Source organism: Enoplosus armatus, chromosome 16, assembly GCF_043641665.1.
Source record: "Enoplosus armatus isolate fEnoArm2 chromosome 16, fEnoArm2.hap1, whole genome shotgun sequence".
In the NCBI taxonomy this organism is placed as follows: domain Eukaryota; kingdom Metazoa; phylum Chordata; class Actinopteri; order Centrarchiformes; family Enoplosidae; genus Enoplosus; species Enoplosus armatus.
Genome location: NC_092195.1, coordinates 15567267 through 15590651, shown reverse-complemented (window position 1 = coordinate 15590651; position 23385 = coordinate 15567267). Strand labels below are relative to the sequence as shown.

The 23385-nt window shown below is 41.5% G+C and overlaps 3 protein-coding genes across 4 annotated transcripts; 1 reads left to right on the top strand and 2 right to left on the bottom strand.

Annotated features, from left to right (window-relative positions):
• Positions 1-803: 803 nt before the first annotated feature.
• ehmt2 (euchromatic histone-lysine N-methyltransferase 2) lies at positions 804-14164 on the bottom strand. The gene is made up of 29 exons (XM_070921285.1): positions 14138-14164; positions 12564-12633; positions 12257-12418; positions 11696-11967; positions 11316-11394; positions 11109-11185; positions 10867-11007; positions 10621-10693; positions 10322-10326; positions 9675-9789; positions 8588-8671; positions 8236-8372; positions 7810-7953; positions 7288-7610; positions 6962-7192; positions 6489-6571; positions 6303-6409; positions 5611-5733; positions 5412-5513; positions 5172-5276; positions 4706-4860; positions 3935-4102; positions 3682-3826; positions 3510-3587; positions 3194-3309; positions 2778-2864; positions 2604-2682; positions 1761-1936; positions 804-1560 (listed from the first exon to the last, which is right to left on the bottom strand). Exons 1-29 carry the CDS (start codon positions 14162-14164, stop codon positions 1380-1382), a joined length of 3645 nt encoding a protein of 1214 aa, XP_070777386.1. The 3' UTR covers positions 804-1379.
• Positions 14165-14442: 278 nt separating this feature from the next.
• On the top strand, positions 14443-18693 carry LOC139299138 (zinc finger and BTB domain-containing protein 12-like). The gene is made up of 5 exons (XM_070922042.1): positions 14443-14567; positions 15658-15866; positions 15966-16160; positions 16511-16726; positions 16921-18693. The coding sequence occupies exons 2-5, from the start codon at positions 15663-15665 to the stop codon at positions 18031-18033; spliced, it is 1728 nt and encodes a 575-aa protein (XP_070778143.1). The 5' UTR covers positions 14443-14567; positions 15658-15662; the 3' UTR covers positions 18034-18693.
• Positions 18694-19158: 465 nt separating this feature from the next.
• On the bottom strand, positions 19159-23110 carry nelfe (negative elongation factor complex member E). Of its 2 annotated transcripts, none has more exons than XM_070921812.1 (11): positions 23071-23110; positions 22705-22790; positions 22422-22491; positions 21942-22087; positions 21762-21836; positions 21325-21362; positions 20909-21222; positions 20621-20765; positions 20409-20463; positions 19576-19678; positions 19159-19477 (listed from the first exon to the last, which is right to left on the bottom strand). In XM_070921812.1, exons 2-11 carry the CDS (start codon positions 22777-22779, stop codon positions 19401-19403), a joined length of 1098 nt encoding a protein of 365 aa, XP_070777913.1. In that variant the 5' UTR covers positions 22780-22790; positions 23071-23110; the 3' UTR covers positions 19159-19400. The 2 variants fall into 2 exon arrangements, with proteins under 2 accessions (XP_070777913.1, XP_070777914.1); XM_070921813.1 differs by having other exon boundaries at positions 22705-22805; positions 23071-23108.
• Positions 23111-23385: the final 275 nt, after the last annotated feature.

Genomic DNA, 23385 nt, shown 5'->3' with positions numbered 1-23385 from the left:
AAATGTCCCCCGTGACTACTATTATATATTACATTTGACAGCAAGTTACTTGCAGATTTATATTATTGATAAAACATTTAGATTGATAGATTTTTGTACTTTTACCTAAATAATATTTGGAATGCAGGACTTTTATTAACAGAGTATTTTTACATCCTACTGCTACTTTTACGCTGCCCAAGACCCTTAGGGGACCCAAAGGCTCAATACTCACCATGTAGTGTTCGTGGTAACTTGAGTACTATCAAATTTCTTTGGTAATACTTTATGCATCACTAAATGCACAATATGAAGTGAAATAATTGGGGATTGTAACGAAATTACACTTGATCTTGTTAACTTCCTTCAATACTATTGTAACCTTTGACTGAATTAACCCGATTACCTAAACGAAGGCATTGTTGCCCACCTGCAATTCAAAGACAAATTGCAGACAAAAACATTTGCAGAGTGGTACATCTTCCTTTCATTTCATATCCGACTGTGCACAGAGCAGCATCAGGTAGCATCTCTCTTGCTCTGCATTGTGGCCTGTACACGCCCCCTGCTGATCATACAATGATATAGCAGGCAACAGTATTGACGAGAGCAGCCTTTAATCCCCATCGCTTGACGATCTAAATACTGTAAACACATTACACGGATAAGGTAACTTTATATACTGTTAAATGTTCGGCTGCTGTTTGTTAGAGAAAAGAGCAGCTACAGAAGACCCATCCATCACATCATGTTGTAAGCCAGCGAGTGCAGATTTTAAAAAGAGAAGAACGACACACTTAATACAAGAGCCCAAAGATCAACTCATGAGCTAATTTATTAAACTAAATGTGATAAAGAAAACAATACGTAAAAAAACAAAGAAAATAAAGCTAAACACAATCATTCATAAACAACGCCATCCCTTAGGTCCTTATTAAGTCCAGTATGGGCTAATGGTTAACCCCCATTACTGTACTGTGTAAAAATGCATTTGCGTATGTTGGCACAACAGAAAATACATATGTATGATAGTTACATGACGGCAAGACTCTTAATGCACAAAGTTCACGTGTCAAGGCAAACAGCCATAGTGATATACAGTAAACATACTGTATGTACAGAATCACAAGACGCCCTGTTTTCTTCAAACATACCCACACAGTTTTAAGATATGTTAAGGCCCATGTCCTCTACCATAGGGGAAATGATAAACTTTAAGATGGCAAGTTTGGAAAAAACATTTCAAGTAGAAAAAAAAAGAAAAAAAAAAAAAAAAAACAGCACCATGCATCAAACGCAGAATCTTAAACTTGATAAAACCCTCAAGGAGTATCTCCATTGCCAATGTGTGCATGTAAAATGGATGAGGTTAAATCCAAAGGCCTCATGGGTTAAGTGTTTTAAGAGTTCCCCAGCATGGTCATCCCACAGTCAGCTCCCGATTCTGGGCAAGCCTCCAGTCGAGCAAGCCTGCTCTGCTCCAAGGCGATGGCCTCGGCCGAGTGCTTGCATTTCTCTGATCCACACTGACAGGTGAAATACTTGCTCTTAATGTCCCAAAAGCGGTCTCCATAGTCGAACCTAATGAAAAGAGACAAGTGAAGTTAAGGTTATGGCTTGACAAATAAAAACCATGCTCAGTGAGGATCAAGGAGCATAAAATGGAAATATAGATGTAAGAAAGAGGGTGAACATGGAATTGAGGAAGAAATTAAATAAAGGCAGATGGGAGGATGTACGGAGAGAAATGAGCTCTGAGCAGGTGATCATAAACGTCTCACCCAAGCTCTTGTCCGCTGAGGATGTCTCTGGAGCTGAAGAAGGCGATGCGGGGGAATCTCAGGTCCTGGTGCAGCATGAACACACGTACTGGGATGAGGTTTGGGTCACACAGGTGGTTGATGAAGCGGCTGATGTTGCCATAGTAGCGGGCATCAATGCAATACACCTCCCCGTCCTTTGCAGACAACACAAGGAGGAAAAACATACATTGTGTTAGAAACCTATCGCTAATGAACAGATCCTGATATGACATGTAGCATTTTACAAACAGGGTCTGATTTATTGTGATAGATTAGCATTATCATTAGTAAGCACTGTGATTTATTTTGACAAGTCTGTCTTCATTACAATCTGTGTTTAGTGCTAATTAGCAAATGCTAGCAGGCTAACACACTGACCTAAGATGGTTATACCTACCTCATTTAGCTCAAAGCTTTCCAATAAAATTTGACTCCATGGCACAGAAGGCGATTGATTTAAAACAGTAAGTGCAGTGCATTTAGAAATGTCAACAAAGGCAAGAGAAACTTGCAGAAACTGACCAAGTTTACCCCCAACTTCATATCATCTGTCCAAAGTAACACAATGTCAGCTGATTGGGTGTTAACACTGCATTTTTCCTAGAAAATGTTACCTGAAAGTCTACTGTAAGCTGGGAGGTTGACTAGAGCAGCGGTGGATGTATTTTGTATACTGACTGCATGGGTTAACATCTGGCTATTTATTTATTTTAACAGTTGTTTATTGTCAGTTATAGAGTTCTATGTCCATGTTTCCCTCAGAGTCATCTCTTTTTTCCGTTTCTATATTAGCAAATCAAAACATATTTTAAAAAGGTTCACCTTGTTGTCCAGATCAAACAAGTAGGAGTCGTCTTCTCTAACATCTGCCTCTGCGTCAGAGATCAACTCCCCGACATATCTGTGTGGACAGAGACAAAAGCTTCATTTCTAACCTCTGACTTTTCATATAAAAAGCAACCTGTTGTGTGCCTGGCGGACAGGCCTCTCTCTTACTCGCAGATGAAGCTTCCCTGGGGAATATCCTGCAGAGCGCGAACTCCCCAGCCCATCTTCTCTGTCCTGTAGAGCTGAAGACGAACTCTGCGGGAAAAAGGAGGAAATTATGAGGGTTCAGATTGTAGTGGCCAAGAAGACTGAACAATTATAATAAGCAGTGCAGATACACGTCAGGCAAGAGAAAATAAATAAAAGTTGGCAAATTGTTTGCAACACCCATGCCTCTCGCTGCAGTTAGTCATCTGTGATTTATTTGGTTTTTAAATCGAATGGGGTTTGCCATCAATGCCCCGGCATATACAACTGTTTCCTTCCAGCCAAAAACTTAGTGAAATATGTTGTGTTAATTTGTTGAGAAAGCTGCTTATGGTTGATAAATATTATGTTAGATGAGTTATACATAAAGTTCTTACTTGATGCCTGCCTGTACCACCCTGTTCTTGCATGTTCGGTAACAGGAACACGCCATGTTGCATTCAAATATGAGTGGAGGTTCAATTTTGTTGAACTCCTGGAGCAGCCGCTGGTCCTGGAAAAATGGAGTTGAGAAGTTGAGATTAGTGACCTCTTAGATCTCACTGACTTTCAAACCAAACTTCATTAAAATTACATATAATACAGATCTTTAGTGATCCCATGATAAATTATCTTCTTTCTAGTCAGTTATGGTAACAGGACACACTACAGCAGATTACTTTGATGATGTGGCTGTAAAACACTTCTATTTACCTTGTCATACCAGCAGCGGATACTGAGCTGTCCACAGAGGCAGTTACTAGATGAGCAGTCATCAGTGCAGCTACAGTGCTGAAGTAAAAGATAATTAAAAAGATGCATTTTTCATTGCAGATAATATAACTGTGCATTTGAAGTTAAAACGAGATCCTGGTTAATATTTTACCTGTAAGTGTGTAATATTCCTGTCTATGTTCATTGCTGAAGTTTCACAGTTTTCTGAAACATATTTGTAGTCTGAAGGACAGCCCTCGTCATCCACTGCATTCACACAAGGAATCGGTACGTTCTCATAGCCCTGCGCAATGTCACTGGAACAGCAAGCAAGGAGTTAAAAATCAGAAAAAACAGGCAACAACAAGAGGGGAAAACATCTGGTTAAGAAGAACAAGGCTCCATTAAAATAATACAACACCTACCTGCAGATGATCCTTTCAGTCCGAAGCATGCGATTGGTTATTCCTCTTCTCAGCTTCCTGTTGATCTGGAGTGCCACCCACACCGGCGTGTCGGCCCGTGCGAGGGTGAGCGGTGTGTCTCCTTCCCTGTTCATAACGTCAATGTCTGCACCTCTGGACAGGAACAACCTGCAGGAGAAAAAGCCACTTCATCTTCAACCACTGTTTGTATATGGCAGGGGTCCTCTTCTGACTTGCACTGTGGGCTACAACTTGAGCTTCTTAGTCTAGCCTGTATTTCTTAACACTTTGGCAAGCTGGCACCATTAAAAAGTATGCCGAATTAGCTTTTCACAATTCCTGTTTGCAATTTACCCATGGATGTACAGAAAACTATCAGTGGATTACTTTGATACTGATGAGAAGTTAAAAATGTGATGATTCTAAGGCAAGTTCTGGAATTTATGTATTTTTTCAATGATTTAATATTTAAGCACATGGATGTTTATTTAAGATGGACATCTGAGATGATGTCCTCGGGACGTGTTAAGTCACACTGAGGGTAAAAATATGTATATCATGTCTGTATATTCAGATTTGACTGAAGTCTCAAGAATAATTAAAAACAGCAAACTCTCATGTGTTCCCGAACTTCGTTGGTGGAAAAGGTATTACACCAGTGGGTAAGTGGTGGCTAGGTACTGTGGGTTCAAGTTAAAGCAAAAGACACATGTGACTCATGTGTGAGTGACATTAAAATGACGCTACAGCTTGTGATTGACAATGACTCACGTAACACACTCCAAGTAGCCCTCTCTGGCGGCAATGTGGAGCGGCGTGTCTCCGTGCATGTTAACTGAGGCGAGGGAGCAGCCAGAGTTCAACACCAGCTCTGCTATGTCCACATTCCCTGCATACGCCGCCCAGTGGAGACACACGTTCAGCTCCTGAAGGGGAAGAGAGGACTGTTTAAAGTAATAACCTGAAATATTTTCATGCAACTACATCCATTCTGCAATTTTATCTCTGTAACCCTGACAATCTACAGACCAAATGATTAATCAAGAAAGTAACGAGTAGATTAATCAATAATGAAAATAATTGCTAGGTGTGCTGTGGTGTTTTGCATTGCACTTCCCACAAAATATTTCTTTTTCATTGATTCAAGTAAAAATGAAGCAATTCAGTCTGATTAACACACACACATTTATCATGCAACGCATTCTACAAACCTCAGTGTTGGCTAGTAGAAACTTACTTTATCACTAATGGTGACATCAGCTCCTCTGTTCAGCAGCGCTTTTATCACCTCTACGTGTTTGTGTTCTGCAGCCCAGATGATCGGCGTCCAGCCACCGCTGTCCTGAAACCAGCAGGAAGCAAACAAAACCCCATCAGTGAAACGCAAATAATTTACACATTGGAAATAAACTGGCAATAATAATAGACAAAGGGTTATTTGACGGCTTTAAATACTGACATTTCCTCCTTCCTTTACCTGTGCGTTTACGTCAACCTGCCCCGTTTCCAGAAGCATTTTGACAATTTCCAGGTTTCCCAACTTGGCTGCGTGGTGGAGGCCAGTATATCCATCCTCCTCCTGAAGAACAAGGACATAAACAAAGACAGAAATCCAACTAAACCGCTGAAAGTTCACATTTATGTATTATGTATTTTAGGCAGCAACAGACACTCACGACATGATAGACACAACCGCCGTTCTGGATCAGGTAGCGGGCCACCTCAATGTGATTGTTGATGATTGCTTCCAACAGAGGGGTTCTCCGGTCTTTGTCCTGGGCATCCACTTGAGCACCGGCCTGTCAGGATACAAGCAAATATAATCCTTAATTCCACGGCACAAGGGAAGAAAAGAGTTTCATAGCCAAAATAAATACACAGAATAACGAGCTTTGTGTTTTAAGTTGCATTTTGCTTTAAATAATGTCAGCAGTGACCCTCAGTGCAAGGGTTTTAGAGCCACTTCTATCTTTTGTTGCACACTTTTTGCTGTTTATTCTCATTTTAAAGAAGAACCTGTAATACCAGCTTTTTGGCCACTTGGGGACAGCAGAAAGAACAACTCTGACATATCACCTTTTAAGTTTATGTACTTGTTAGCAAACGTAGCAACATTATCATTAATTCTGAGTCATGTTTATGGTCACCTGGCAAATACAAATCAAATTTTAACTCTTTCGCTCGCAATAAAAGTTTCATGAAGCCGAGGTTTTCTCTGGAGGGTCATCACTATAAGCGACCCATTTCACATTGTTTTCCATCATCATTTATTATATAAATATCAATTATACCTACGTAGACAGAATGTGTACTAAGGACACAAAAGAAACCAACAAGATAGATGCTAATAATGCACTCAATTTCTCACCTGTACGAGCATGTAGCAGACTTCCAGCAGACCTCTCTGAGCTGCAGCATGTAGAGCAGAGCGCCTGTTCTGAGAGTCAGGCTGGTATGTTGGATCTATGCCCTCCACTGTGACACACACACAGTTTTATTACACAAATATGTACAAGATCCATCATGAAGCTGACAACACTTGGTCATAACTCACTCAGCATGAGCAGAACTCTCTGCACCTCTCCTTGCTTGGCAGCAGGGTAAAGCTGTCGGGGGTGAAACCTCAGTTTCTTCTTTCTGACAAATCAAACAACAACAATCATCAATTTGGTCTAAACTTATCTGATGTCCTTTTGTCCATTGAAAGAAATGTAATTTCCATTGGAAGAGCTAAAGCAAACAAAACTGGAAATATTGTCTTGCTTAGAGAATTTCACTGTCAGTAAGAACTGTTAGCACAAACACATCTTCATAAAGAGTAAAGTGTACTTTAAAACAAAACTACGATACTGTAAGAAAACAGACTTTGCAGTGAAAGCTAATTTTTAAACAAAACATTACATAAAAAGATCCAAAAGAAATATTTAGAAAATACGGCAACATCTCACAATTATTGTTTGTAGTCCAGTGTTCAATCCTTTAACCTACTGTGACTGAAATTAGTCAAATCTAAATCCAAACTCAAACCTCTCGGTGTCCTGTGTGAGAATGGCCTTCTGCAGAGCTGCCCTGCTGGGCCCCGGTGGAAGTGCGCTGGGGCTGATGGGTTTCCCATTTGGCATACAGAGAGAAGGCCCCACGCTGTCCACTCCCTCCTCTGCTGGGGGGACGGCAGCCACAGTTGCTGCAGAGGCTACAGGCTGCGGGGGCTGCTGCTCCATCGCCAGCGTTACCAAGCCATGACTACGCATACGTGCACTGAAGAAGCAGTGAAGTAGAGCACAGGTAAGAAAGACATTTCATATAGTTTAAAAAAGGAGTCAATAATTCTCTCACACGTCATCCAGTCTTACCTGACGGGTCTTTCAGGCATCTTCCCGTCCTTCATCCCTCCTGTTGAGGCTGTGAGGGAGGGTGCCGTGGGGACGGACGGCGGCAGAGACGGGGTGGTGGTGGAGGAGGCCGACATGGTGACGACGGTGGTCGCGGACGCTGTGGCCGAGCTGAAGGAGGGGATGGTGACCTCCTGGGCCTCGGAGGCATCTTCGCCGCAGTGGGGACAGAAAAGCATACCGCCGCCATTTGATCTGCTGCGCCCGCCGCCCAGCACCGTCACACAGCCTCGGTGGAAGCGGTGAGCGATGCGCTGGTCTGGGCAACACTCAAGAAACGTACCCTGAAAGAGGAAAAGAAGATAGGATATACAGGAAGAGAAAGGAGAAAAAAAGGTATGATTTTATTATAACTTATATAGCCCTGTAGCATCTACAGCATTGGGAAACAGTTCTTGAACAATGTCCCAGTTTCACAAGTAAACAACATTAAATACACTGAATGTATTTTTAATGATGGCAGTGGGTGGTTTAAACCCTCACCGCTATGCAGAAGTATCCACACCCAGGACAGCAGTGGTGCTTGACCATGTGTGAGCGATGGACATCACAGAGCACCATGAGGGACACTCGACTGGACGGCCGCATGGTCTCCCCTTTTATAGTCCGATTGGTACAAGCCCTCAGCTGACAGAGCAGGAGAGAGGATGACACAGTTGACGCGGAAAACTTAATCATATCTGGTCAGTGAAATGATATTACTGTGCTATAAGTAGACCTCGCTCTTAAATCTTTTGATCAGCAATTCTATTAACCCGACACAGACATTACAATTATCGACAATACAAAGCTAAATCTTCACCATTTTGAATACCCATTACTATTGCACATGATGGGGCTTATTTCAAATGGCCACATGTACCTGCAGAGTCAACGCAAACACAATGAAAAGCCAAGGCAGAGACAAACCTCTCCATTGACGCTCTCGGTGGCCATACACTGTCTGCTGACGCGGTGGCTGGTGCTGTCGACTCGAGGAGCCTCCATCCTGCAGCTGCACAGAGGAAGCTCCTCCAGCCGCTCTGTGTCTCCTGCATCACTTCCTTCTGTAGAGCGGAGAGAGAGATTTGATTGTTTATGGAGTTAGTTTAAAACTAATCTGCAACTTGTTTTTATAGTCAATTAATCCTTTAAGTAATTTTCCATGCATCAATGGCAAACTGGTTTTGCATGATCATGGAGAAAAGGATAAGGGAAGGACAGTTAAGCTTCACATTTTCAACCAATTCAGATCAGTGACATGTATCTATCATAACCCTACCATGATGAGGCGAAAGTGTCAGACTATCAGCAGCGGCGATGTCCAGAGCACCCAAGGGAACCTCAGTGTACTCAGTGGGCCTTCCTGCTGAGGACAAACGACAAACTTTAAGCACTGGACATGAGAGATACATGCTCGAAAATGAAGCAGTTTCATGAGATACAAATGTTTAGATATAACTTCTACAAAATGCAAAGAATTCACTCCTCTTATACCTTTTAATGTTTTACAACACTGAATCAAATTCAGGCTTTTTGTCACTGATCAACAGAAAAGATAAAAGAAATCACCTTCTTCAAATCAAAATTTAGTAGCAGTACCTTTGGCAGCAATTACAGTCTTCAGTATTTGTGGACAGGTCTGGATCATCTTTGCATATCTGGACACTACATTTTGTCCCCGTTCTTCTTTGCAAATCGTGTTGCACGGAGACTTTGAGTGAACAACAGTTTCCCTGTCCTTCCACAAATTCTCGATTCTCCAACTCTCCATGTCCTCCAGAGTTCCCGCAGACCTTGAGGTGGTCTCCCTCACGACTGCCTTTTTTGCACCCACTTTTGGACGACAGTCTGCTCTTGGCAGATTTAGAGCTGTACCATATTCTTTCCATTTTTTGACGATTGTCCTAACTGTGCTCCGAGAGATATTCAGCGCCTTGGAAATTTTCTTATATCCTACCCCTGATTGGTACTTTTCAATAATCTTGTAATGAACTTGTTTGGAGTGTTTCTTTTTCTTCATGCCTTTTTTTGGGGGGCAGGAAATTAGCAAAGCAGTGGTGGTGTTTCCAGACAAGAGGAGGATTTAAGCTTAAGTCACTTGTCACCTCTTGATTAGACACAGGTGATCTTCATTCAGCTTGTTATGTGACTCGCCACTTTTTGACCTCAATTGGCTGCACCAGTGATGATTTAGGTCACCACTTGCACAATGTATTTTACATTTTACTTAATTTTGATTTGTTTCTGGAGATTTGTTTTTGCCTTGCCATTAAAGAGACTTTTCTGTTGATCAAAAAAATTCTAACTACATCTAACATGATTCAATGTTGTTAATCGTTATGGGAGATCAGTCTGGTGTCACCCACCTCCGACTGTCTCCACCACATCAGCTGCGTTTCTCTCTTTGTCCTGATCGGACCGCGGCCATGAAGACTCCTCGCTCTCATTTCTGCTCTGGACAGCTCTCTCAGACTCTGAATTCTGCAAGAGAGAAATTCTGTCTGAATAAATAAAAGTGACATCTGTGAAGGGTAGAAAAAAGGTTACAATTCTGGACGATTTATTTTTTGACTGAATTAAATATCGATTAAAACTTCAAGAAACATTCCTGCCACTGTATTCACGCTATTCTGCAGTTGGTGGCGGTAACCAAGAAGTGTAGGAATGCGCTTAAGAAAGGAAAGAAAAAGAAGAACACTGCAAGCTAGCAAACATAAATGTAAACAAAGCATGACTTAAAATACAAACAATCAGCTTTGCAAATGTTTTATTGAGGTGGAACATCCACTTAACTTGTCCATTACACACAAGTCATTTGGTGATTGACACTGAATGTAAACATAACTTTGTTAACAAACTCCACAGGGCACCTTTAAACATGAATTAGTAACCTGCAATCTTTACAGTGCGCATTGTGTTGCATCTACCTCTGTATTCTAGAGGGTTATCATCTGTGTCAACACCATCTTCACCCTCCAAGTACATAAATATGACCCAACTACAACTTCATGACTGCTGCTTTGAGCAAAATGCATGTCATGTCAGGAACTGACAATGAAGACTTAAAACATTTTTATGTTTTTCAATGTCGGTAATTGCAAGAATGTCAATCATCTTTTATACAACCTGTATTTTCAAGCAAGTGAAGATAAGATAATTGTGGGTTGGTATTTCTAGGCTAATAGGCTAGTTGGCTAGAGTGACACCTACAGGTGTGTAGTGTGTGAAGAGTTATAAGACAAAGTAAGAGATTAGTGTCGCTATAAGTACATAAGAAAGTAATTATCAAAGTAGTAAGAAAGATAGAATCACTCACATGATCTGACATGTTCACTGACCCCTCTATGTCTTTAGTGTGCTGCCTTGCTTCTGCCCCATCCTCTAACTACAAAAGAAACAAAAAAGGAATACAAGTTTACAATAGAAAAATTATCATCATTCAGTTTTTATCAAAATCATGCAGCACATTCACATGCTATAGCATGCTCAATAATATGTGCATTTGTTGACAATGCGTGATCACTTTAAATGGACAATAAATACATATGAGCCTCACACCTTTTCTGAATCTTGCGTGGACGGACTGGAAACCTTAATTTTCTCGGCTACTTCCTCCTCTGACTTCACCAAAGTGCTGTTGCTCTTCTCTGGTGCAGTCTTGGTAACAGGCTCCACCTTTTTATGGAATAACGTTTCTTCCTAAGTTTTGAAAGAAATCAGAAAAGACATTGGCCACAGACAACATCAACAACTGATGTAATTTGATTAGTAAATTATATACCTGCAAAAAAGAATCTTACCTGAGCGTTGTCTAGAACCTTGTCAGACTTCTCTGATGTGCTGTTAGATAAATGACCCAGTTTTCTCCTTTTCACAACTATTGCAGAATAAACCACGACAGAGTGAGTTTTAACTGAAACAAGGCACTCTAGCATATTCATAGTCTTAGCAATTTGATTATTTTTACACAACGTTATTTAGTTTAGTTTCACTCTACAGCCACTAACCTGTTTCAGAGTCTGAGGAAAGGCAGGCAGAGGATCCTGAAGGCGTCACAGGTGCAACAGGTGTCTCAATGTGACTCATCTGTGAAACAAAAGTCAGTGACTCAAATGGTCATTGCAACAAAATACGGTATACTATATAGTGTGTGTTGTCAGTGGCTGGGAGATTTCTTCACATTTTAACATTTCACAACACACTTTGAAGACTGAGTAACAGTAACAGTTCAGAATCAGAAATACTTTATTTATGGAAGTTGAAGAATGACTGGGCCGGTGCGATGTCCTATACCGACTGCTGGTACAGAATCAAAACAGAGGAACACATTTGATTTTACTCATCAAATGGAGGTGCTAACTACTTGCTGGAGATGATGTAGACTCACCTGTCCTGCTGGAGGCCTGTTCATGGTCTTGCGGGCCCGATGGATCTTGGGTGGGGCAGGGGACACAGAAGGAGATGAGGAAGCTGTGGCAGAGGAGGAAGAGGAGGAGGAGGAAGAGGAGGAGGAGGAAGGTGAAGGGGCCGGGACGGATTTACTGCTACCAGGTCCAGAAACACTCATCTTTGCACGGCCAGGGGACAACGCTGAAGACGAGGAAGGAGAGGTAGACAACGAAGTGGAAGAAAGTGATGGAAGGGACTTTGCTGCGTGTCCTGTAAGAGGGAGGTATAAGAAATTACTGTGAATTGCTTGGAAAATCCTTTAAATGCTTATTAATAATTAGTATCACATTCATTTTGAAACAAGCAAAGCCTCTGAGAGGGATCAAGGAAAATAAAGCCCTGCAGAAATATAATAAACATGTTCAATATGTTGAATTAATTCATTTATGCTTCAGGATCAAACCATCTTATTGTCAAATTTGAGACAGATCAAATTACGTAACTCAAACAGTCACTGCTTCAGCAACATTGATGGAAGCTGACTGGATCCAAGTCTTACCTGCAGAAGGTTTGTTTGGGGAGGAGGCAGGTGACCACTTCTCTCCCTCCTCTACAGATCTGGAAGCATCCTTCCCCGACTGCTGAAATGACAACACTGATGGCATACCACCCATGGGCTCTGTCTTCTTGGCAACAGCAGCTGTGATGGAGGCTGCATTATCTGGAAAAGTTTTCCTCCATGAGTTTTTGCAAGTAGTACAGACAAAAATTCTGTTTTTTGTGTACTTAAAGGCACAGATTTTTATTAACATTAGCCATTAACATGTATATCTCCCTAATGCATAATCTGCATAAATGAGACATACCTTCCTTTACTTGACTTGGTCCAGCTAACGACTCTGCTGGTGTTTCTGAGTCATTTCCTTCAGGAGGCTCCTGGCAGAGAAACAACACAAAGCAAGAAATATCGAGTCAGAAAATATTAATCTGTCCTTTTAAAAAAGCAATTGCAGTTCAAGCAGCCACAAAAATGTAGCTGTAGTGTTTTTGAGTATGAATCAGAAGAAATGCAGAGGTATACCTAGAAACATTCACAAACCAAAAATCTAAATTAAGTACGTACACCCTCCTGCTTTCATAGGTACAGTGCAACATACATCTATGAAAGCTCGCACTTTAGAGGTGAACCACGTTGTGCTAAAATGTGTATTAACATTTATAACTTGTGCTACCCCAGGCCTGGCAGTGTCTTTCTGCGTTATACCAGGTAAAAGAGTGACACATTTACTGCAGTTCTGATTTCGACTGTTTTCTTTATGACTGGCTCGTCAAGTAGTAATGAAACATTTCATAAAACTTAACATAATTACAATGGACAACTACCATGAACAACTCTCTAAATAACTCTTATTTGTGAGCCGTCTGGTTATACATTACAATACTATCAATTAACGAGTGGTTTCTTATGCATATTATAGACTGGCAAAACAATAACTGAGAAAATACTGCCAGTGAACACATTTCCCAGGAAACAGTTAATACTATCTTAGTGGTTAAGGTTTGCCACATATCGCTGAACAAAACATGATGTCATTTGTTTTTTCAGTGTAAATCAGCACAACTGACAACATACTCTGTAGGGAGATTTCATGAGATGAAATGAGGTAAGTTAACTTACCTAAATTACATAATATCCTGTCACCACACACAAGCACCAAATAATTTTGTGTCAATAAAAGTCAGTTAAACGAGCATAGTAACGTCTGGAAATGTATTTATAACTGCCAATATGCTGTGTTTAGTTCATCTACGTGATTGATTTCCGCCCTCTCCTTTCCAAAATAAACCCTTCAACCAATGGCTGATCTTCCCTGTTGTTACGTCAGGTACCGCCATCAGTCATTCAGCCCATTCATGACTTTTACACAAACCAAAGGAAAGCCTTTCCGCCAACAATAGTCCTTTAAATAAAAAAGGAATGTAGATGTCACACATTTAAAGTAAACTGCTTCAAATCCTCCCCTTTCACTGGGATAACTATCAGTGTACAAAAAGGACAGTTTATCTCCATTTCCTTTAAAAACCGTCTAAACTGAGCGATTCATACAAAAACCTCACAACGTGATAAAAGCAACGCAAGACGATGGCTATACAGTGAGGTGAACAGTCAAGGAATAGAGAAAATATGCAAAACACTAACAACATAATAGAAATTTAGCGAGTTAACACTGTTACAGGCTAACGTGGCTAGCAGTGTAAGTTAGCACAGCTTGCAACAAAGAGCTCTTATAATCGACAAATAAAGACATTTTGCATTGTGGCAGACTCCAACTGTTGCAGCTTTAGTTGCATGGTTTTGCTATGTAGGCTAATGCGTTTACAAGAGGTGAAATAGTAAACTTCGTTAGCATACAATTTTGCGTTGCAGTGGGTTTGTTACCTTTGTCGTTGTCTCAGATGCCGACATGTTTCCCGATGAGCATCAACGTATATGAACGTGCAGCGTCACCGCCCGAGCCCCGCCCTCCCCGTGTCCATTGATTTTAAAACCGCTGATCAGAAGTCAGTGTGCGAACTCTGATTTTACAGCTAACCGCCAGGAGAAGCCTCCCACGAAAACCGATTCAAAGTCAGTTTAGTGGCGAAAGACCAGTGGTTTGTGTTTGTTGTCACGAGATGCGCTTGCTCCAAAAAGAGGCCAAAAAGTAAACAGAAATCGAGGTGGCAGCTAGTGGCTGTAGGGATGTGGAAATAATGTTGGCTAACTAACGTCACCTTAACGTTAGTCAACGGTTGTCCTGTTGAAACAACCATAGGTTTGTTTTATTAGCAAGCCCAGAAGACATTCAACAAAAGGGAAGAAGAATAAGGTGAGTGACGGCAAAGTTTTGACGAGATCTGTGGAGCTTTTGTTTGTTTATGTGGTTGGTCAGCAAGCTAACTAGTAGCTAGCGTTAGCTAACGTTCAGACAAGTGGGTAACGTTAGGCCAGAAGGAAAGGAGGAAAACAATGGTGTTATGATCGATTTCAACCTCTTACGGCAATCACTCACACCGGTCGACCAAATAGTCTCATTTTATTACAGACTTTACTACTCTTAAGATACATGTAATGTCAGTCTTTCTTTGTAGCTTCTTTCACGCCCACATATGTTAGCTAACTTTTCAACGTCCCTCAAGTCAAAGCGGACGATTTGTCGATAAAATATCGCTATAGTGATGTGAGACTAGACTATACTGAATTACATTAGTACGTTGTAAGTATGTGTAGTAAGTAATAAATCCGCGGTACAGTTAAAGTGATGTCTTTTCTTGGTTTTAGAGCTATCACTGGCACTGGCACTACCAGTAATCTGAATTTAGTTTACTTCACTGTTCAACCTGAATTAAATGACCATAAACTGGTTCTTTTTGTTTGGCCATCCCATGCTTACACATAGCAGTATCATTCCTGTGCCCCAGTCAGGTTTTTAAGAGGTTGAGATCAGTTCCAGATTTATGTAATTCAAAAGATTGAATAAGGCAGTGACCAAACAGAGACAATATTGCACTTGTTGTTGCCACACCTCATTACACTAATACATTCCCACACTTTTTTTTTTGCAGTCGCAGTACTGCTCATTATCAGCTTCTCTCCAACACACATAACCTAGATTTCTCTTAGGAAGTAACACTAGTTTATAATCATGCAATATTGCTGGGGGCATATTGCATGATTATAAACTAGTGATAACATAACTGTCATAACATAAACCCTGTCTGACTGCATTCCAAGCTCTGCTCCAGTGCAATTTGAGTTCATGTGGCGCTCAACAGGAACATAGATCTGTGTGTATTTCAGATGAGTTGGCTATGATGTATCAGGCATTGAACACACTGTTTGAGCGACTTTTATTTGCGTTATCATTTTGCATTTTGCATTGAGTTATGTGTAATGAATACTTCTGCATTTCTCCTTAGACAAGATGGAGATGCTGTGTTTCCGGTTACCGGGCCACGGGGACACAACCCTGAAGCACATGAATTCACTGAGATCCCGCCAGCACTTCTGTGACATCACTATTGTGGCTAGCAACAACCAGACGTTCAGGGGACATAAGGTGGTTCTGGCTGCCTGTTCGCCCTTCTTACGGGACCAGTTCCTCCTCAACCCGTCCCCCAAGCTTCAGGTAGGCAGATGTCACGCGGTCAATGTGTCTCACTTCAACGCTCCTCTGCTGAGTAAATACAGCGTTTCTTTATGTTGTTTGTTTCACATTTACATCCAGGTGTCAATGCTGTACAGCTCCACAGTGGTGTGTGATCTGCTTCAGTCTTGTTACACTGGCATCCTGCAGTTTAACCCAGAGGAGATTGTCAACTACTTGACCGCTGCCAGCTACCTACAGATGGAGCATATTGTGGAGCGCTGCCGAGGAGCACTAAAGAAGTACATGCAGCTAAAGAACCCCAGTCCACCAAAGGTCAGTAATCCAGAACAATAATTTAAAATGGTTATCATATTCTCTCTAGGTGATACATAAGTTGTGCAGTGATTTTTTTTGAATTAATTTGGTTGTAATTTATAGACTGCGTCTGGAAAAAAAAGACAGTCAAGTTTGTGTCTTTCATTTTCCCTGTAGCATGTGAATCAGTCAAAGTCTTCAATGTATATATGTGTGTGCAAAATGTGACAAACCTGAGTGTTTCAATTTTATCCTAACTTTAGGTAAATACTTGCCTATACTAACCTCTTTTTTTCATAGCTTGCAGTTTTACAGTTTTCATAGGTTTTATCAATCCCGTAATCATTTTTTTCTGTTTCTTCCCCCAGATGACTTCAGAGGAGAGCCAGTCTTCCCGACCAGTGATTGTCAGTGGAAGCATTCATTCTGTTGCATCTGTGTCTCCTCCTGCGGGCCGTCCCTCCCCTGTGCTCCCCCATAGTCCTGTAGTACGCTCAGTGGAGGAGAACAATGGCGATACGTCTGCTCAGGGCAGCAGTCAACACCACGATGACAGTCCCATGCTGGATGAGCCCTGCATTAAGGTGTGTGAAAGGAAAAACTGAGAACAGAGTACCCTTTTTTTAATCTACATTGGATTTACAAATCAACATTATTCAGGTCATAAATGGTCCCAGCAGATGGTCAGTGAAGTGTGATGTGTGATAAAGGGTGGGTCTTTAGTTAAACAAATCTTTAGTTACAGCATTACACTACTCAGTCTTCATTCCTGTTTCAGGTAAATGCATCAGACGAGGAGGAAGAGGTCAGACAGGAGGACTACAATGTGTTCAGAGTGTACATCTCCGAAGAAGAGCAGATGAACAGAAACAGGGAGGAGGAAAGAGGAGCTCCCTCTGACGGACCTCAAGATGTGTGTTACCCAGAGACAGGAGGTGTTGTGATTGGAGGAGAAGGCAGCGAATATGACTTGAATCCAACAGAGGAAGATCTCGGTACTGGGGGACCTTCAGTGGAGGGGCTCCGTGCTTTCAGGCGCAGGCTGACTGACCCTAAAATTGGCCGGGGCAGAGGGAGAGGCAGGGGGCGGGGTTTTAAGAGGAGAAGGTGGGTGTCATCGCAGGACAAAAGGCCTCCAGGCTTGGATCACCACCAGGATTTGTGGTACCTAGCAGGGATGGGAGGGAGTTTCGGGCTGGACTACACCCAAGAGGGGCTTAAGACAGGAGGCTTTGTCTCAGTTGAATTCCCAGGGTTAGACTTCAGCATGGGTGACACTCGGGGAGAAAGGGTCTCACCAATGGATGCCAACAGTTTGACCCAGTACGCCCTGGAGGAGTCTAGTTGTGGTGCTGGTGAGGGGAGTTCAGCATTGGCAACTGTTGGAACAAATGAGGGAGGGGATGAGTCTGTTGCAGTGGTGGGATCTACTTCAAGTGTAGCTGGGCCTGTAATCTGCGAGCACTGCGGCATGACGTTCCCCTCGGCCCACTCCCTAGCCGTCCACTCCCGCTCCACTCACCTGCTGTACGCCTGCCCCTGCTGTGGCAAACACTTCCACCACTCCGCCAACCTCACCCGACACATGGCCGTGCACAGAGGGGCCGGCAAAACCCACCAGTGCCCCTTGTGCTACAAGACTTTCACCCAAAAATCCACACTGATAGACCACATGAACCTCCACAGCGGTGAGCGGCCACACCGCTGCGCATATTGCCACGCCCGCTTTGCCCACAAGCCCGCCTTACGACGCCACCTGAAGGAACAGCACGGAAAAACCACAGGGCAGAACTCCCTACATGAGCAGGAGGAGAGGGAGAGAGCGAGAGGAGCTGCCGGAAATATACGAGAGGAAGAGCAAGAATGCCTGGTTACTGAACAAGTGTCATAGGCCAAAACACAAAATACAGAAAAGTGTCTAAACATCTAAAGCTCCTCAGGCTCGGCAGTTTTCTGCTGTTAAACATGAGTGACGAGCTGTAATGCTGGAATTCAGCCATCATTTATTTTATTATTTACACCTGTGCTTTTCCTACTGTGACATGTCAAAGTGTCCTCAGTGACAAAAGACCTGATGATTTTAATGTCTCTTAGACTAGTTTGACTCAGATCTGTAATCTTAAACTTGAATATAGGTAATAAATGTTCAGTACGACTGGCCACATTTCAATGAAAAGATGATGTAAATAAAATACTTGGATAGTCTCTTCTCTGTTACATGTAAACATTAGTCAATTGTATAAGACCAGTCCACTCACACAGGTGTTTTTACTTATGTTGGCTTATTAACACTGTGACTACAGACTGTGCTTGAGGGACATCTCTCTCACTCTCCTGTTAGGGCTGTTATCTTTATTAGTAAATGGATAACAATATATAGTTAAGAGTTTGGGGTAATCACAAAATTCGCTCCATAGCTCATCACAGCTTTAATCTGACTAAAGGTCTAATCTGCTAAACTAATTGAAAGCACCTGTGTAGGTGTTCAGGGCCTTTAATACATCACAAAGCAAATGTTTGATAAAACTGTATAAAACCTTTAAATATTGAATATGACTTGTTCCTCTGTTGCAAAACGTATGTTCAGGTCATCCATGCTTTTCTGTTAATACACACACACACACACACACACACGTATATCATGAAACAGTCTCCTAGGCCCTCTTTGTTCAAGGGTTTTCCAGGTCCCAGAGGAATGCATCCAGACCAGGACATGGTCAGAATAGAAAGCTAAAAGTTTTGTATGAAAACATTTTATCTTTTTTCTATGAAAAAACGAATAAGCCCACAGTAAACCATTACCCACTAGTAACTATTTATCTGATTAAGAATTTATTCACTGCTTATGCATTACCAAAGCGCTTCATCCTTAAACTGTACTGCCTATAGTGTGAATATCTGACTCCTTCAGGGCTTTGACTCCAATATATTACTACTAATCTACTTTTACACATTTGACACTGGATATTCCCACTTTTACTGTGTCTTGTTGAAACAAGGCTCATGGAAATCTCACTCAAGGTAACAATGTATGGATATTATTTATTGAGCGCCACAAAACAGTATCTCTAGTTTTATGGGCAAAGCTGCCACACACAGCATCAGATACCGGAAATGTAAATTAAAGTGATGTAATCCAAAAGACAACAGATCATTTTGCATGTATCCTGCAACACAGACACGTTGAGCAGCTGGCTAACGGGTCATTAAAACAAAAACATGACAAGCTATATGTCAAAATAAAAAAAACATTTTTTTTCATCCCAGGAAATCTTCACTGTACACAACTTGGTTCCTCTTGTCCCTGTAGGAGCCTTTAGTGCTGTTCTGCACGGCTGTGAAAGACAGGAGACATTGGTGAAGGTTAATCCACGCTGTGCAGACACAGAGAGTCTGGTCATTGTCTAAACAAACATAAGAGCGCTGTGCTTACCCAGTGAAGCCCACAAAGACTTGCCGGTGGCAGCATCCAGCATGGGCTGCTTCCTGGCGATGCTGACTTTGATGTGAATGTCTCCCACCGTGCTTCCATTCAACTGTGAGACAAAAACAGCAAGGTGAGTTTAGAGGTCGCGGCAGTCTGCTTTGTATACAGTCTACAGGAGCAGGGCATCCCCACAACTTCAGTGTGTCTTCTAGTAAACTAAAAGAAACTAGGTTTCATTAAGACTACAAAATACAGGAAAAATGTACTTTAGAACAAACGTTCCTTTTTGACCATGGGAATATAATTTGACGAAATAATTTCAATGAATTATAGAACAATAATAATAATAATAATAATAGTGTAGGGGTACTTGACATTTTCCTCCTCAAGGACCTAACCTCATGAATATTGACATTAGCCTACCAATAAAGGCAGTCATTCATGGAAATGCTGAAATGTATAGAACTTCAGTGAATTATCTCACATCACAAACCTTCTTTTACATTTTAAACTAATATTTCCTGTCAATGACTGAGTTAAATTACTCAGACAACTACAAGGGAGAAAATACACACGGCTTTGTGGGCATTTAAAAGTCATAAAGTTGGTCCGTAGACGGCCAGCGAAAGATCAAGCAGGCCGTTCACATACAACTTTAATAATCTTTCAAACAGAGATGGTTTACCATCTCCTTGCCTGCAGACGAGCACCATACTTTAGTCAAGCAATAATTGTATTATACATAAACATGATTTTGTTTGTTGTTTGCAGTACTGTTAACAGAGGAAGAAGATCATGTGTATAATTGTCAGTTTTTTCTTATATAGGATAACCCCAACCTCAGCTACAGCCTGGTCTGCAGACTCCATCTTCTCAAACGTGATGAATGCGCAACTAGAAAGAGAAACAGGAAACACAAATCACAACTGTATCATAGAATAAAACAGGAAGGAGAAGACAGTATTGTATACCCAATAGACCAGCAACACATTCATAACAGTAGGTAGAGATGACAAGTGTGTGCACACAGAGTTATGTAAAGGTTCAGTACTTGCGTGGGTTGTCCATGGAGAGGTCGATGATGTTTCCATGTTGAGAGAAAGCAGAGCGCAGGCTGTCCTCGGCGAGCCCCGAGCCATAAACATACACCGTATTCCCCTTTCGCACCCCTCTCCGCTCTGGGTACGAATCTGACCCTGAGAATGAAAAAATAATTTGTGTCCCAGCACGACGCTTGACAACCACCATCACACTACGTTCCTAGAGATATCTGCATCTCTGCCTTCCCTATGTATGTATGTTGTATAATATTGTATAACAACAAAAATTGGTTACTCACGTCTGAAAGGTCCGTCTCTGTCTCTGTCCCGTTCCCTGTCTCGATCCCTTTCTCTGCTTCGGTCTCTTTCTCTTTCTCTTTCCCGGTCTCGTTCCCGGTCTCTGTCCCTGCCTCTGTCTCTATCCCTTTCCCGTTCTCTTTCTCTGTCTCTGTCACGCTCTCTGTCTGGCTCTCGCTCACGCTCACGCTCTCGCTCACGCTCTCGCTCACGCTCACGCTCTCTGTCTCTGTCCATTTCACGGCTGGATGACATGCCGCCCCCGCTGCCACCTCCCTCCTCCTCGTCCCGATATCGGTCGCTTGAGCTGACGAAGCTGCAGGGGCACACAGAGGAAATTATGTTACAGCAACAGATACTGACTGTCAGTGTGTTAAACAGGTTGTTTTGCTTAATCATCATGGTTTTTGGACATTACCTCTCATACAGAGATTTCCTTTGGGCTCTCTTCCCAGACTAGGAGAAGCACAAATATGTTAACATCAGAATAAGCCATATCTTTTGTTTTCTGTGCAACATAAGAGTGCTACAGCTTTTTCCTCAACCTTTATAGTCTTTTTTGGACCTTCTTTTGTTTTTAACATTACCACTAGGAGTCACCTTGATAGAAATTCTACAGAAAGCATTTAACTCTGAATAGAAAACACTAGCTTCAATGTGTCGCAAAGCAATTGCAATCAGCTGCCACAGCAAGATGTAAACTTTGCATTAGTATTTTTTTCCCAATAACATTCAAAATTTGTGGAAGTGATACTGGTCAAGAAAGAAACCTAACAATAAAAAATAGGAGACACCAATTGCAACAGAGGGGTCATGTTTGCAGCCATGTTTGATCATGTTTTACATCCACTATACCTCAGGTTGTTCTTCATCTGTAGAGAAACTCCTTTGGAATGGTAAGAAAGCAGGAACTGGGCCTTTCTCAGGGTCCTGTGACGGATAAAAAGCAACAACTAAAAAAATGAACAAACAAAATCAAGGAAGAAAACAGCTGAACTCAGCAGCAACAACACTGTCTGAGAAACGATGGCTCACCTTGAGTTTGATTTCCAGCATTCGAGAGCGTTTAAATCCAGAGTTCTTGTTCTCTGATTTGATGGCACTGATGGCACCAGACTTGATCAGCATTTTTGCTTGCTCTGTCGCCGTTGCAGTGTCAACAACAGGCTGGTCCGACAAAGCTATTATGAAGGAAAGTGAATAAAAGTATACAGTGTGATGAGGAATTAAGAAAATACATTCTACTTTTGGAGAAATTTTGTCTATTTTGTACAGTTATTTGTTCGTATTTATGGTCAGAATATTTATGATATACTTTACTGTTACTGTGTTTTCATTTGATTTTTAAATTCTTGTGAACAGAACACAGAATCTCAGGTGTCACTGTATAAATTAAAGTGAATTACTTTTATACACACTGGTGATGTTGGCGGTGAGTAAACACAAGTTGTGTTTTAGTTAACAGGGTAAAGACAAATGCTTAAGTACACAAATTAAAGAGTTAAATTCACTTACTCCGTTTCAAGCCACTCTGGTTTGTCTGATTGGTTGAACTCTGCTTCTTCAAGGCAAGCAGCGCCTTTTTCTGGAGAGACAGTGACAAACGTTTAGTTCTGAAATAATGAAGAAAATACTTATTTGGGTTACAATACAGGGGGATAGATTCAACACTTGCCATTAAAACAAATATGATGTGTGATATTGTTACACATTCACGTCTTTCTTCAAAATGCCAAAGTCTTACATTTTATACACTAGTATTTTTAGGGGATGTGACAGCAAGCTTCCAACTACTTACCTTTTTCTTGAGTTTAGCATATTTCTTTTGCAGGGCCTCCTCTTCCTCCGTCAATGAACTTGGAAACACCACCATGATTGCAACTGCTACAACACAGACAACTGCTGGTAACAAATACAGGTGTAGTAACACAAAACAGTCATTAACAAATTCTCGTATTTACTTTCAATCCCTTCACCGCTGCTAGCCTATGTAAGCTAATATGATAGCTAGCCAGAACAAGACTTCCTCCCGAGAGTATACAAATGTGGCTAATCAGACCACACAAAAAGTAAACTGCCAGCCTGCCAGAATAATAAGAAATGTGTGGTCGATTAAACTACTTTACATAACAGCTATTAGTTTTTAGCTAATCAATTCACTTACCAAATTCAAACGGTGGTGTACACAGCTCTCAGCAAAAACATTGACGCGTAAATATGACGACGTTATTCAAAAACACCGACGCCAAAGTATGACGTGATGGTGGCGGTTCGCTTTTTCTCCCTACATAAATGTTAGCTAAAAAATTTAGCAAAGCACACAAAGCAACAACCCTCTGCAATATAACAGTAAATTATACATTGTAGACAGCTCTGTGGACATGGGCGACACATTTGACGTTACAGTTTAGTTTGTATTTTTTTTATTGGAGCTAGCTTAGTTTGGTAGCTACTTCCGCTTGTCAATTTTGGTAACTTC

Bases quoted from the DNA above. Each gene is read 5' to 3' on its own strand.
- ehmt2 (XM_070921285.1), bottom strand. From the start codon at position 14,164: ATGTCGGCATCTGAGACAACGACAAAG. The intron at 6,410-6,488 runs GTGAGTTATGAC...TGTGTGTCACAG, and splicing joins GAGAGTTCTGCTCATGCTGA to TGGAGGGCATAGATCCAACA. The intron at 4,103-4,705 runs GTGAGTCATTGT...TTTCTCCTGCAG, and splicing joins GGCTACTTGGAGTGTGTTAC to GTTGTTCCTGTCCAGAGGTG.
- LOC139299138 (XM_070922042.1), top strand. From the start codon at position 15,663: ATGGAGATGCTGTGTTTCCGGTTACCGGGCCACGGGGACACAACCCTG. The intron at 15,867-15,965 runs GTAGGCAGATGT...ATTTACATCCAG, and splicing joins ACCCGTCCCCCAAGCTTCAG to GTGTCAATGCTGTACAGCTC. The intron at 16,727-16,920 runs GTGTGTGAAAGG...TTCCTGTTTCAG, and splicing joins TGGATGAGCCCTGCATTAAG to GTAAATGCATCAGACGAGGA.
- nelfe (XM_070921812.1), bottom strand. From the start codon at position 22,779: ATGGTGGTGTTTCCAAGTTCATTGACGGAGGAAGAGGAGGCCCTGCAA. The intron at 22,088-22,421 runs GTAAGTGAATTT...CCTTCATAATAG, and splicing joins CCAGAGTGGCTTGAAACGGA to CTTTGTCGGACCAGCCTGTT. The intron at 19,478-19,575 runs GTAAGCACAGCG...TGTCTTTCACAG, and splicing joins GTCTTTGTGGGCTTCACTGG to CCGTGCAGAACAGCACTAAA.